This window comes from Malus sylvestris, chromosome 13 (genome assembly GCF_916048215.2).
Source record: "Malus sylvestris chromosome 13, drMalSylv7.2, whole genome shotgun sequence".
In the NCBI taxonomy this organism is placed as follows: Eukaryota; Viridiplantae; Streptophyta; class Magnoliopsida; order Rosales; family Rosaceae; genus Malus; species Malus sylvestris.
Window position 1 is genome coordinate 15350426 of NC_062272.1, and position 15132 is coordinate 15365557.

The 15132-nt window shown below is 37.3% G+C and overlaps 1 protein-coding gene across 1 annotated transcript; it reads right to left on the reverse strand.

The window, feature by feature from the left end:
* Positions 1 to 7568: 7568 nt before the first annotated feature.
* On the reverse strand, positions 7569 to 13242 carry LOC126597139 (sugar transport protein 13-like). The gene is made up of 5 exons (XM_050263907.1): positions 13007 to 13242; positions 12233 to 12555; positions 10052 to 10176; positions 8550 to 8841; positions 7569 to 8456 (listed from the first exon to the last, which is right to left on the reverse strand). Exons 1-5 carry the CDS (start codon positions 13137 to 13139, stop codon positions 7743 to 7745), a joined length of 1587 nt encoding a protein of 528 aa, XP_050119864.1. The 5' UTR covers positions 13140 to 13242; the 3' UTR covers positions 7569 to 7742.
* Positions 13243 to 15132: the final 1890 nt, after the last annotated feature.

A 15132-nucleotide genomic window follows, 5' to 3' on the forward strand; every position in this document is an offset into this window, starting at 1 on the left:
TAGTGGCATGAATGGCTAGTTGTCAAATTAGAGTACGGGTTGTACATCTCATCACCTGGTTGGTGGCATGAATGGCTAGTTGCCAAATAGAGCACGGGTTGTACATCTCATCATTTGGTTGGTGGCATGAATGGCTAGTTGCCAAATTAGAGTACGGGTTGTACATTTCATCACCTGGTTGATGGTAATAGCGGTGGGTTGCCGAATAATTTTGGAGTACTGGGCGTACTTTTGGTCACCTGGTTGGTGGTAATAGCGGCGGGTTGCCGAATAATTGTGGAGTACAGGGCGTACTTTTGATGACCTGGTTGGTGCTATTTTGGGCTTATGGGCCTTCGCCCTCTACACAACATTCCAGCCCATTTACTTTGGGCTTTGTCGTTTTTTTTTTTTTACCCTCTGATGGGGTTTATACAGATGTCTCCGAGAGATAAGAAAAATAAATTACATCACTTTAAAGTAAGGAAAATAAATCACATCATTCTGGTGGGGTGTTTATTCCTTGCTTTTGCTTTCTGCTTTTTCTTTTCCACCACACCTCTCTATCTCTGTCTTTGCGTTGCCAGAGATCTGGCTTCCACTTGGTGACGCTGTTCCTTTCCACTTTGGAAAGTAGACAGCTCCTGTTTGTAAAAGCAAGAATATACCGTTTGTAAAAGCATATTTTCCTTTTGCTTTTTCCTTTCACTTTGTTTCCCACTACTTTTCTCTTTTGCTTTTTGTACTGTCATCTGCTGCTGGGGATCTGAAAGTGTTATGTAGTGGGCATCTTCTCAATGGGAGTGACAAAGCATCATCGTGGCCTTGTTGTGCCATCATCGTCACAGCAGTGCTTTATAGTAATGGCTCTAGCTAAAGCATCAAGGTCTTCAAGCAGTTTCCCAATTCTGACCTCATTCCAAGGATCCCTGTACTGCTCTCGCAATATATAATCCATCGAAAAATTGCACAGAAACTTGACCCGGACCTCTCCAGCCTACGGCGGAGCCACCTGTACGTCTTCGATCACCAACGACTTATCGGGTTCCCAGGCCATCGCTGCTTTGTCGGTGACGACTTGACCTTGGGTAACCATGGATTTGAATCTACTTGTCGAGCTCCTGCCATTTATTGAGAATCTGGGTGCAGCCTGACAAGGCTTCGGTCCTCATGAAACCCATAGCATTGGCAAACCGGCTGTACGAAGCAATACCATTGTTGGCGGTGAGGATGACACGTGCATACCATTATTGGTGGTGAGGATGATCTTCCATGGTTTGTTCACCATTTTCTGAGGTTTGTGAAGGTCACTCACTGTGTGTTGATCGTGGTGCGTACGGGATTCAGCAAGGTCACCTACTATTTTCTTCACGGCGGCGGATGAGGCCATGGCTGCCTTAGAAAAGCCAAATACTTTGTTCGCATATTCCCACATAAGTTCTCCACTGCATCTTTTAAATCTAACAGCTCCGAGCATAGCTTTCTAATTCCCTTTTCAGTGTGGGATTGGTAAAGAGAGTCGACTTTAGACTGGGAAGTGATGCTCTCGATCAATGGGAAGTCGTCGTCGTTTTCGCTGCTCTCCATTTTCTACTGATCTCTGCGTTTGCCTTATGCCTTCGCTCTCTACAGAGTTGCTTCAGCCTTCGTAGTACTACGACTGTGTTCCTGGAAATAGTAAAACCTCGCCAACTCAACTGTTTCAACTCATTGTTAGTTGCTTGAGTGGCAGAGAGTCTCATCTTGTTCACCCGAAGTAACCCGGATAGAAAAGTCAAGAACAAGTGAGCATTGAAAGCCTCGTCCTAGAGCTTTTTGTTGCACAGAGAGAGACAGACAGAGAGGGGCTGAATTAGGAAGCTCTCTGTATCGTCTTATCTCAGCGGCGATTGACGTCGAAATGCAGGTAGATCATAGGAGATTCGACGGTGTTCCTCTCGCCGGAGAAAATGCTCGAGAGCGAGTTGTTCCAGGCTAGGGACACTCTGGGCGAGCCAAAAACGACCGGTGACTGGAGCGCAATCGAATCGGTTCGGATCATGACTGCTAATTGAAGCTTTTGCCTACTTTGCAGTGTCTGAGCAAAGTGTGAGACTGTAGTTTTGCTCTCTGCTTTTTGTCTCATTACCATAAACCTTTGAGATAGAAATCTATGAGAGAGAGAGAGCGAGGTGGTTAGAAGTCTGCGAAAGTTTTCTGGAAAAGCCCAAAAGAGTGAGGTTTTTGGGTTCTTGGGTTTCTGCAGATTCACGGCAGAGGTGAAAAAATGAAAAAGAACCGATATAACTTTTCGTATCGATTCCCACAGACGGCGCCAAATGTTGATGCACAAAACCGGAGGTCTTGGAACAACGTAAATCCGATCATGAATCTGTATAAAATGTAAATGACACAAGAGTTATCGTGGTTCACCCCAAGGTTTGGGCTACGTCCACACTGATTGTATTATATTTCTCTGTTGAAGAGGGAGAGAGAGCTTAGAGCTTAGGGGATGTGAGGAGGCTTAGGGTTTGTGAAGGTGATGATGCCCTTTTATAGAATAAGGGCTCCTCCCCTTTTTACATATTTGCCCCTTCCTTTATTACATAATTACATTTGAGTCTCCCGAGTATTTATACGAGGTCTAAATACGGAGGCTCTAAGTATGGTATAAACAGACCTCATATCATACGCTTTTTCTAGATCTATAAAGATCATGTGCAAATCCTTTTGCATAACTCTATACCGTTCCATCAATCTACGTAATAGATGAATTGTTTCCATAGTCCACCGCCCAAGCATGAAACCAAATTGATTGTCTAAAACCTGTGTCTTTTGCCTCCATCTATGCTCAATTAATCTCTCCCAAATCTTCATTATACGACTTTTTAACTTAATATTCATATAGTTCATGCAATTTTGTATGTCGCCGTTATTCATGTAGATAGGCACCAAATTACTTTTTTGACACTTATTGCCATCTTCTTTGTTTTCAACATTTTATTGAAAATGTTTGTGAGCCATGGTATGCCTGTCTTCTCCAAGACCTTCCACACTGTTTTTCAGTGCTTCATCTTGTTCAAAGTTACAATCACTTCCTCTTTCCTGATTCAATGGTAAAATGAGTAATTTCTACACTCAACTACCCAAAGAAGTACTTATTTCATGTCCTTCATTGAAAAGATTATGAAAATAAACTCTCTATCTGTCTTTAACAGCATTTTCCATAGTTAGAACATTTCCTTTCTCATCATTGATGCACCTTACTTGGTTCAAGTTTCTTGTCTTCTTTTCCCTTGATCCAGCCAATTTATAGATATCAAATTCTCCTTCTTTGGTATCTAATCACTTATACATATTGTCAATAGCTGCTAGCTTCGCTTCTCTCATGACTTTCTTCACCTCCTTCTTTGCTACTTTGTACCTCTTAGTTTTCATCGGTTCTATCCTTGCATAAGGCTTTACAATATTCATTCTTAGCCTTAACCTTTTCCCATACCTCCTCCTTTCACCACCAAGATTTGTTTTGATGTGGAGCAAAACCCTTAGACCCTCATTATACCCGTTTTTGCAACTTTTTGGATACAACTAGTCATGGAATCCCACATTTGATTAGTGTTTCTCTCTATATTCTCAACATATTGGCGCGAGTACTTTCTCTTGACTTGATTTTCTCCTTTTAGATTCCACCATCTAGTTCTTGGACACTTTAAGGTCTTGTTTTTTCTTCCATCTCTTTTGATATGTACATTCATCACTAATGGGCGATATTGGTTAGCCATTCTCTCTCCCAATATAACTTTGGAATCCTTACAAGTTATATGATCACCCTTCTACACTAAAAAAAATCTATTTGTGTTTTTGATAATCCAATCTTGTAGGTTATCACATGCTCTTTTATCTTCTTAACGAAGGCATTAGCTAGAAATAGAGCGTATGCCATTGCAAAATCCAAAATGGCTTCCCCCTCCTCGTTTCTCTCCCTAAGACCATGACCACCATGGAAATCTTTGTAGTTACTTGTCTTCTTTTACATGTCCTGGGTAAAGTTGATGTCAGCAGATACTTCCAAACAACTTTGAGTGGAGTCATTCAAAAAGAAGTTTTTACAACAACCTTACTTGTTTAACTCTGCATCCAAGCATTAATGGAGATATAACGATGCTTACTCATTTATCAATGTGTCTAGGCCACACAATGCGTCACTTCCGGGTAACGACCTAGCTTTAACGCAATTATTGTTTAGGTTTCATTATCATAAGGATTCGACGTGAAAACCGAATGCCGGCTGTTCACTACCTGACTCCCTCCCTTCCTCCTTTATCTGGCCTTGGGACTAACCGAGATTAAAATAATTACAAAAAAAAAACACAAGCTAGTCCAAGATATTACAATCGATGTTTTATTCGGAATTGCCAATTTTACTCTAACACAAGGCCTTAGAGCTTTTCCCCTTTTTATGTGAGAAATGACTTAATTAACTAACCATATAGTTTTAATTGCATTCAAACTTTTTACCTTGTTCCTTTTGCTTGAGACTCCTTTGAGAACAAGTTGAGCCCATCTCAATACTGTAAGATTATGAGTATGAAACATATGATAAAATTGGTCATATTGTTTGAGATTGATATGGAAAAGTCTTGGTTAAAAGCTATTAGTTATCCTAATTGTTTTGTGATAACATAATTGAGTATAGTTCAATTCTTTTGGGATTAGAATTTAGTGCTGGAACTATAATTAGACTTATAGTTCTTTATGGTTGTATAGTTTGAATCCTAGGCTGATTCTGATAGGGAATAGTCAGAGGAATACTATATATAGTTCAAGCCACTGCTCTTGCAAATGACTACTCATTATTTTGTTCCAAGACCTATTGATTGGAAGGGCTATTGTATTTTGAAAAAGAGGAGAAGGTTTTGAATACAAGAAGTTGCAATGGCTTCATCGTCAGGATCAAATTAGTAGGTAAGTTTTAAAGGTTCTTCATTCTTGTGTTTGTTTATCTATAGTCTTGTATAAGTTGTGATTCAATTGGATGAACCTATTTTTCTTGAATGGAAACTTATAAACTTGTTCTTACAAGTCGTATTAGAGCCATAAGGTTTCAACAATTGAATTCGGCTCATGATTAAGAAAGATTGCATAAAACTACATTGCATGGGTTTCGAACTGAGCTTTAAGTCTCTTGGAAATATATAAACTAAAAAACGATGTCGTTTCAGAAGACTATATGTATCTCCAAGAGACAGAATTTGATCATGGTGATATTGATGACCCTCTGACTTATTAACAAGCTATGAAGAGTCCTTAAGTAGTTCTATGACAGTAAGCAATGACAGAAGAACTTGATTCAATGTAAAAACAGTGTCTAGTCTCTAGTGAAGCCATCAACTAACATTAAGCCAATTGGATGCAAATGGGTGTTTAAGACCAAGAGAGATGCTAAGGGTAGAAGACAAAAGCTTCTTGGTTTATCTCAGAAAGGCAATATAGAAAGAGCACTTCAACATTGAGAGTTGTAACAAGGCTGATGTTCTAGTAAACAAAGGTGATTAAGTTCTCTCGAGATCAATGACCCAAGAATGAACTTGAGACTAAATTAATGAAGATGAAACCATATGCTTCATTAGTTGATAGTCTTATGTATGCTAATATCTACAGAAGACCTGACTTAGCTTTCATTGTTGGACTTTTGGGAAGATTTCAATCAAATCCTGGAGAAGTTCATTAGGTGGCAGCCAAGAAAGTGTTGAGATATTTGTAGAGGCCTAAAGGGTTTATGTTAGTTTATGGGCAGATTGATTTATTGGAGTTGATTAGATTCACTGACTCAGATCTTGCTGGGGATGTGGATGAAAGGAAGTCAACTGGTGGATATATTTTTAAGCTAAGTAGAGGTGTTGTGTCATGGAAGAGTGCTAAGAAGACTATAGTGTCAACATCAACTATGGAAGCTGAGTTTGTAGCATGTTTTGAGGAAATGAAGCAAGCTGTTTCGCTTAGAAATTTGGTTGCTGATATGAGGCTTGTAGATTCAGTTAAAACGCTTATAAAGATGTTCCGTGACAATAATGTTGTTGTATTTTTCTCAAAGAATAACAAGAAGACATCAACTTCAAGGTTAATGGATGTGAAGTTCCTTAATGTTAGACAAATGGTCAAGAAAAGGGAGATTGATATTCAGTATATATTTACTGGTGCAATGATTGCGGATCCTCTTACTAAAGCCTTGCCAAATAATGTATTCAAAGAACATGTTATGCAGATGGGGGTTTTAGAATCTTTTGACAAGTATGAGTGAATTACTTCGAAATTGGAAGACTGATGTGATGTTTCATCAGTAAGCAGGGGCATTAAGGCAACATGTCTTCACAATTAGGTAGTTTTATTTTATTCTTGTTAAAGTTGGTAGTATTTGTTTAGCTAGTTTTACCAGCTTATTTTGGTTTTCAATAATGTTCAATTTTTCTAGTTACGTGATCAATTGTTCTAGAAAACAAGTTTTGTTCAATAATAGTGAAGTTTGCTAGTGAATCGATTTTTGTGGTTAGCATACTTGTTAAAGTTATTAGTGTATTATCTTGGTTGATAAGAATGGTTATTAATTGAGGTCTTAACGTTATTGAGTTAAGAACTGGTTTATGTGAGTGGGAGTAATACACTCCATGCTTCTATGTTTTTGGTTCACATAAGTGTTGAATGCAGATTAGATATGTAGTGATTGATGAATTGTTTCTGTAATGTACATATTAGATTCTTGAGTCCCTTATTTTGAAATGCATGGATATGAAGTATGTGAATGTGAGTTTTGTTTAATTGAGACTTGGTGATCACTTCTATAAATCTTAAAAGGCTGGTTATTTATGTTTTATACTCAAGTGGGAGAATGTAAGATTATGATTATGAAACATATGATAGAACCGGTCATAGTGTTTGAGATTGATATGGAAAAGTCTTGGTTAAAAGCTATTAGTTATCCTAATTGTTTTGGGATAACAAAATTGAGTTTAGTTCAATTCTTTTGGGATTAGAATTTAGTGTTGAAACTATAATTAGACTCAAAGTTCTTTATGGTTTGTATAGTTTGAATCCTAGGTTGATTCTGATAGGGAATAGTCAGAGGAATACTATATATAGTTCAAGCCACTGCTCTTGCAAATGACTGCTCATTATTTTGTTCCAAGACCTATTGATTGGAAGGGTTATTGTATTTTGTAAAAGAGGAGAAGGTTTTGAACACAAAAAGCTGCAATGGCTTCATCATCATGATCGAATTATGTAGGTAAGTTTTAAAGATGCTTCGTTCTTGTGTTTGCTTATCTATAGTCTTGTATAAGTTGTGATTCAATTGGATGAACCTATTTTTCTTGAATGGAAACTTATAAACTTGTTCTTACAAATACCCCTCAAATAATATGACAATAAACAAACATAATGCTTATAATAAGAGAGATGGCTTCACAGGCACTCAAGATGGGCTGGAGGTGTTTCCTCGAAACCCTTTTGGGCAATGGGAACTAGACAGAAAAAATGTCTTGGGTGGTTACTTATAACAGTCACCTTGAAAGAAAACCGAAGAACTAAAATGAATCGGAATGTGGATTTGCAAGTTTCAAGTAAATTAATCTTGTATACTACCCAAATAAGTTTTGCAATACATGTCCTTGATTTCCAATGAACCAGAGAGGTTAATTTATGGCATTGGAAAAATCTATTAAATGCCCTTAGATATCTATATGTATTTACTATTTAGCGGGGATAAAAACCCTTAAACTTCCCCAGGTTTACAACTGAGAAACACCATCAAATCCATTAGCATGCCCATTTTTCTTTAAGCCATCTCCATGATTTCCTTCAATGTGGTAGTCATCGTCATCCATAAACCTCTTCCACAACCAATGCTGCTTCCACACCCTCTCTGTCATCTCTTCAATGGGGATGTTCTTCGTCTCCGGGAGCAGGAACAACACGAAGAACGACATGACCAAAACCCACCCGGAGAAGAAGAGGAAGATTCCGTACTTGAAGTGGCAAAGCATCGAGAGGAAGCCCTGCGCTATAACGAAAGTGAAAAGCAAGTTGGTGCAGACAGTCAGACTTTGCCCGGCTGAGCGGGTCTCTAGTGGGAACGTCTCACTAGGTATCAACCAACCTAAAGGCCCCCAAGACCAAGCGAATGCAGCAACATAAGTGCAAATCAGAACCACCACGAAGATTGCGAAGCCTTTGTGGAGGTCATCGGAGTGGTCCTTAACCTTGATCCCTAGTATTATGGCTATAGCCACTTGAGAGATGAACATTTGAACACCGGCTTGCAGTAAGAGCAATCGGCGGCCTACTTTGTCAACTGAGTAGATGGATACAACGGTGGAGAGAACATTGACGGCTCCTGTGATAACTGCTGAGTAGAGGGCAGCATCATTTCCAAACCCTAATGTGTTGAACAGGACTGGCGCGTAAAACATTATGGCATTGATCCCAGTAAATTGTTGAAAGATCTGCAGAAAAATACAAATAAATAATCAGCATATGAGTACTACTAGTATTTCTATTTTGGTGTAATACGGAAAGGCATGCTGTTAATTATTAACCTGCAGCGCTACTGCAATGATTAGTTGGGGACGATTCTTGCGCTTTAAGAGATTTCTAAAGGGGTGCTTCACTTCTTTAGCTATGCGACTAGCCTCGACAAGTTCTAAGAACTCAGGTTCAACATTTTCAGTGCCGCGGATCCTCTTAAGTACAGATTTTCCTTGTTCTAAGAGACCACGCTCTACGAGACTGTTAGGAGTTTCGACCACGAAGAGAGCTCCCAAGGTTAGGAGACCGGCCGGAAAACCAGCCAGCCCCAATGACACCCTCCAACCCCATCCTCCTGTGATCCTGTTATAAAGGAATTATTCATCAACGGTCAGCAAAACAGCCAGAAAAGTGTTAAGAGGCTAAGGCCATCTCCAAAGGAGATGTCAAATTTTAAACTAAAATTTAAATTTGAAGGTTTCAGTGGCACTTTGACATTTTTTAAGTTTTGCACTCCAACCGATATGCCAAATTTTAAACATAAAATAAAAATTCATATGTATTTTCGTTGCATTGGGAATGAAAAGAAACAAAAGGATAATGCTTTAAACCAATAAAAAATTAATAAAAAGCAATTAATAATTAATTAAAAATCTGAAGGTGCTGTCAAACTTGGCAGCAAGGGGGAGATATGTCATTCCATGTCATGCCACATCAGATTTGGCTTCTCGGTTGGAAAACATTAATACTGTATGTTGTTACCGTTATTACTGATTTGGACATTTTGATATCTCCTTTGAAGATACTCACAAAACATTATTTGACTTTTTTTTTCCTTGAAAATTGTTTAGACAAAGCAGACCATCAGCTAGACACTTCTAGCCAACATTATTAGATTCTTTTAACATCAATGTGCATCCTATGAGATTGATATGAATTTGTAACCCCAAAAAAAAAAAAAAAAAAAAAAGAGGAAGAGATTGGTGGAATTCATGTGTTGTGAAATAAACATTCATTTATTATGAAATAATTTCTATCCTCATTTTCTTGTTTGGCACTCTCCTCTTTATTTTAGTTTCGTGATTCTCTTCTAACATATTTAATTCAAATTTAATTTTAAACATGAGTGTATAAAGAAAAAATAAATATGTGAAAATCTTTACCCTATAGAACTTAATTAGTTTTTGATTTCTACCTTATGGATGTTCCTATGTCGACTCAAGAGACATTAATTATAAGTTTGAAACTGAGCTATGTGAATATGAATAAAAAAAGGAGATCAAGATCTTATAAGAATATCCTACACGTCTATTATTCAAATGCATTGTTTTACCAGTCCACAAATATACCAGTCACAAATGGTGGCCCAAATTGTTGACATTGAGTACTCAATACTGAATACGAAATTGTCAAACAGTCCAACTTGATTTGGAAATATGCCACAGAACAGAATTCATACTAACCCTAAAATGCGACAGAACCATAAACATCATGCATGCATTGTAACTTAAGGGCACGTATAATGTTTTGGTTGGATTAAAAAACACGAACAAATTGGGAGCAGCTGACTTACTTGTTGGTGCCATAATTAACGAGGTTTGCAAATAGAATGCCAAGGGTGACATTAAGCTGGAACAGTATGTTTAGCCCTCCGCGGATTCTTGTCGGTGCAATCTCCGAAAGAAACAATGGTACAGCCTGCAAGTAACATCAAGGTTAATTTAGAGATTGTCGAACAAGAAAAACAGATGTATATTTTCAATAGTTTATTTAGAGAAAAACTTATTTGCAATTCGACCATGTGCGAACATAGTTTTTCTCTATTTTGTCAATCAATGTTAAAGTTATTTAGTCGTCTTGACATAAGAGTTGAAACAAACTAGAGGGATGAATGAGTCTTTTTGCACAGAGTAGGAAAGAAATGATATGTAGTATATAATCATCAAAAAGTATTAGAATCTTAAATCAAGTTTTAAGATATATATACAACAACATTGTGGCTGAGGATTTGGATAAAGTCACGAAACAGATTAGTATTAATTTTTAATCAAACTCATTATCTTATAAATTTAAATTTAAATTTAAAGCCTCAAACTTATAAGTGAAAATAAATGTTACTATAATTCTAGTAAAATCTTAAATCAAGTTTAAACATGAACTTTATGATTACATGTCTTGTGCCTTAAAAGGGTACCTTTTTGAAATCCTTTTGGACCAACCTTTACTCAACTGGTTGAAATTAAGGTCCTATTGACAACAAAAAGGATAAGATAAACAATACGGACGTGCACATCACATAATAATCATGGACAAGTTATAAAAACAATGGAGTTCCACGGCTTCACGTTATTTCACCAACCAACTTTTTGGAAAGCAAACGATACAAAAAGCGAACTAGAAGAAGATGCAAAGAAATTGGGGGTGAAGGAGGCCACTTTGGATAACTCCACTAAGAGGTCTCACCACACCACATATTACGTAGACAGTAGAAACGTCAAGACTCAAAACACTATAGTATATTTAAAGCACAAAAGAGTTGGAAAAAAAAAATGTGTGAGTCCACAAGAAAATGACTTAAAACAAATAAAAGAAGCTTCAAGAGACGCACAAAATAAATGCACTTTTAATAATTTATGTATCCAAAAAATATTATTATTTGTACCCAAAATATTTTCACTTTATTTAAAAAAGAAAAAAAGAAAAAGTAGAACAAGAACTCATGGATCTAATTTGATCATGGGCATAACCTCTCTTCCAATCTAAAGCGTTTAGGGTGCGTTTGGTACGTGGGACGGGACGGGACGGAACGGGACGAGACGTTCCGTCCCGCGTTTGGTGTGCCAAAAATGGGTGGAACGGGCTGTTCCACGGGACAGATTTTAGGTGTTTTTGCGTTCCACCTTCCCCCCTGGAACGGGTTTGTTCCACGTCTGTGGAACACAATGTTTTACCATTTTAAGACAAATATACCCCATGTCTTTTTCATAAATTACACCTTCGTTCCATCCCGTCCCGTCCCGTTCCGTCCCGTCCCGTCCCGTCCCGTCCCGTCCCGTCTGCGTACCAAACGCACCCTTAAGGACCAAAAGTGCCCCACAGGACGTTGGTGGATGACATTTCTTATAAGGCAAAAAAATAATATTTTGATGAAATATATTTTGATAAAAAAAAAAATGAATTGAACAAGTCGTCGGTTGTGATTCTTAATTATAAAAAGATGAGGTGTCCAAGTCACTAGTCAGTACACCTACAAAAATTGTTATGATCATACTTCAAAATAAAGTAAATTAGATTATGATAGTAATTGTGATGGACCCACATACGCTTTGGTGTCGGTATTGCAAGAGACAAGGATAAAGAACCCGTTTTTAGCTTAACACCACGCTCCATCTCGCTCAGAAATTATAAATCCTTCAAAAATTAAAATTATATTTTTGGCATATTGGGAAACATTTAGACGCATAATCGTGGATTGTGCAGATTTGGAATTAACTAAATAAGATATATGATTATGTTGCTCTTTTTTTCCCCTCTAAGTAGATTAGATAAATTTAGTGTAAATAATCGCTTGAACGAAAAAACAGCATATAATCTTATATTTTTAACGCACACTCTTCTATAATAGTCTAATTTACGGTATATAATGCATGCACACTACCCTAATTAAACTGGCTTAGCTTGGGTTTGCAACAACTAATAAGTAATTATGTAAAAGAACATGAAATAAAAACGAAGAAATTAGAATTGAACTGACCTGATTGGCGAACCCAACTCCACAACCAAGTGAGATCCTGCCAATGATGAGCATGGCGAGGTCTTGAGCTGCAGCATTGAGAATTGTGCCGACAATGAAGAAAATCCCAGCAATCAGCATAGACGGCTTCCGCCCGAACTTCCTGGTGGTGTAGGAAGCGGCGAATGTGGCGGTTAAGCCGGCCAGGTACAGCGACGACGTGAATAACTGCAGCCCCTGGTTGTCGTATTTGCAGTAATTGCTGTTGATCCCCTGTTCCTGTGTCCTTCTGTATACAACCGGGAAGAACTTTTTCAAGAATGGGGACATAGATGTTACACCACCTGCATCAATTTAAATTAAGATCAACATTTAATTTTAATTTCTGTTTTGGCTTCAATACAATAAAATTTCGGGAACTAGGGTAGGACATTTACTTACTAAAAGAAAGTACAAATTAACATGGATAATTAAATAAATTTAATTTAGTATTTGGAATCTATAAATAAATGAAGTAGAATATCAACATTGAAATTGATTGAAGGGTTTTCTAGCAGGCTCTAAAGTATCTTTTACTCTTGCGTTTTAACAGTTAGATCATGGTCAAATGATCAAGATTTAACGGATGAAAGCTTCAAAATATAGAATCTTTCATTGAAGCATCTGAGAGGTTTTCCAGAACCCTAACCAAACAATGTCCACAAAGTTCATCTACCGGAGTAGCTGAACCAACAACATATCTAAAGCTCTAACAGTACGAAGCTCAAATATTGTACGTCTATGAGAGACGATTACCTGAAACGCCAACATCGTAACCAAACATGAGTCCACCAGTAGCAGCCATTATACACGAGATGATGACGATGGGCGTGATCTTTGCCTCGAACTCACGCCCTCCAGGACCCGCTGAGAACCCTCCGCCGGCCATGACCAATATTGAAGAATACTTGATTCTAGTACCTCACAATTTCTCAAACCATCAAGAAGAAGAAAGACGCTTGGTGGTAATGAGAAATGAGTTTTGCAGTAGCGAAAGGGTGTTTATAAAGAGGGAGAGGGCATGGAAGTAGCATGAGATACGAATGGGGGTGTGCTATCCACACACTCCATTTTACTTCTCACACATTCCTTGATAATTTTTGTCCGTTGTTCTTTTTCAATTCATCCGATTCGATGGCCGAAAATTAAAAAGGTGTGTGAGAAGTAAAATGGAGTGTGTAGATATCACATCCCAACCACCGTTGAGTTTTGTCCACGTGTTTTCCAGTTTTGATATGGACGGGTGGCGTTTGCTGTTTTCTCACTGACGGCTGGCTTTGCTTGATGGCTAGTCCGTGATCAACACAGACAATATTTTGTAATAACTAGTTTGGTTGATTAGAGAAAGATTCTACGTATCGCCCACCTTTTATCGGCTTGGTTTATGAAAGTCCCATAGTTTGGCAAATAAATAGTTGCTTTATGTGGTGAGACTTGGTATTTTGCATAGGCATCGTATAAAAGAGACTGTGTTGGAATATCATTTTTCGTTCAAGTTAATTTTTTTGGGATATTTTTTTTTGTAGATTGTCGTTTGGTTGCAATGATTTTTAAGTTTTTTTTTTTGTTAGTAGATAGTGCATGGGAAAAAAAAAAGAACTTTTAGGAAGATCCATTTCAACCATTTAAATATGAAGACGGACAGAGGGAGGGACCAGAGGGAGGGAGCACTACTGGCATCAATTTGGCTTCTACGTCTGTAAGAAAAAAGAAATTGGATCACTCAATGCCCCTTAAAAAAAAGTTGTTAATTTGATAATCCGACAAGCAGATAATGATATTACTATTTGTAATTTTTAGGGTTGCGTTTATTTTTGTCCTAAACAACAAAGTTACTAACTGTAATCTACCTTTAATTTATCTACTCGAATTTATTTTTCCCTAATAAATTAAAGAAAAAATAGTATAAAAATCTTTTTTTTTTGCTAAAATTTTTCTTTCCTATATATACGTTTCAAATTTTGTATTCTTGACAAATAAAAGGATTGAATTGAAGTTTGAAAAGAAGTTGGCTCTCGAAGCAAAGTTCTAATGTTACTTCTTTTCTGCTTTCAAATGATTCTTTTGGTCAACTATCACAAAATTAGTTAATTAATTCAAGAAAATTGTCATTAATATAGGTTATATATGAAGGAACATTACCATAAATAAAAAATCAAGAGGTCGGAATTCCATCATTAATCCACATGTGCAAGCCTTTATGCTCAGCTCAAATATATCGTTCATGGAACCATGATCAGTTGGTCCACACCAATATGTTGTCGATACCACATGCGTTCAAAAACTAAGGGAATATATATCTCTTGTCATTGTGCTATTGAAGTTAGAACACAAGTTGGAAGTGGCACATGAACCTTTACGTAATGGACAGTTTATTTTCATCAAATATACCGGACGATCTGTGGTCCAACAGATTGATGGGTTTCTTTTTCCCATTGTTGAACCTTATTCTATCACAGACTTTGCACTACATACGTGTTATTCCTCATACCCAGATTACAAATCAACTTAATAAAATATCACAAGATTAGTCATTAATTTTGTATTCACGTTGGGTATGCTAGACTTAGGTTTCAAAATTCAGATATTAATGATCGTACACATGTGTTATTGTTTGAGAGAGTTCGTGTCATCATGCAACATGCCTCTTTGGCGCATTATTGATATACATAACAAATTTTGTGAGAACAAAAATCACTATCTTATCTTCAAAGTATACCTTAATCAAAGCTTTTTAACACAGAAGTACGCTAAGTACACAAATTATAAAGCAATGATGAGAATTGCACCAAAATCATTTGAAGAAGAAAGATTGAACTTAAGCAACAATAGCGCACTTAAACAAACCAATAACCTAGACTAGCAAGCAACTAATCATCCAA

Excerpts from the sequence above, each read along its gene's own strand:
- LOC126597139 (XM_050263907.1), bottom strand. The coding sequence starts at position 13,139 with ATGGCCGGCGGAGGGTTCTCAGCGGGTCCTGGAGGGCGTGAGTTCGAG. Across the intron at positions 10,177-12,232 it reads GAGTTGGGTTCGCCAATCAG|GCTGTACCATTGTTTCTTTC; the intron begins GTCAGTTCAATT and ends TGTTACTTGCAG. Across the intron at positions 8,457-8,549 it reads TCATTGCAGTAGCGCTGCAG|ATCTTTCAACAATTTACTGG; the intron begins GTTAATAATTAA and ends ATTTTTCTGCAG.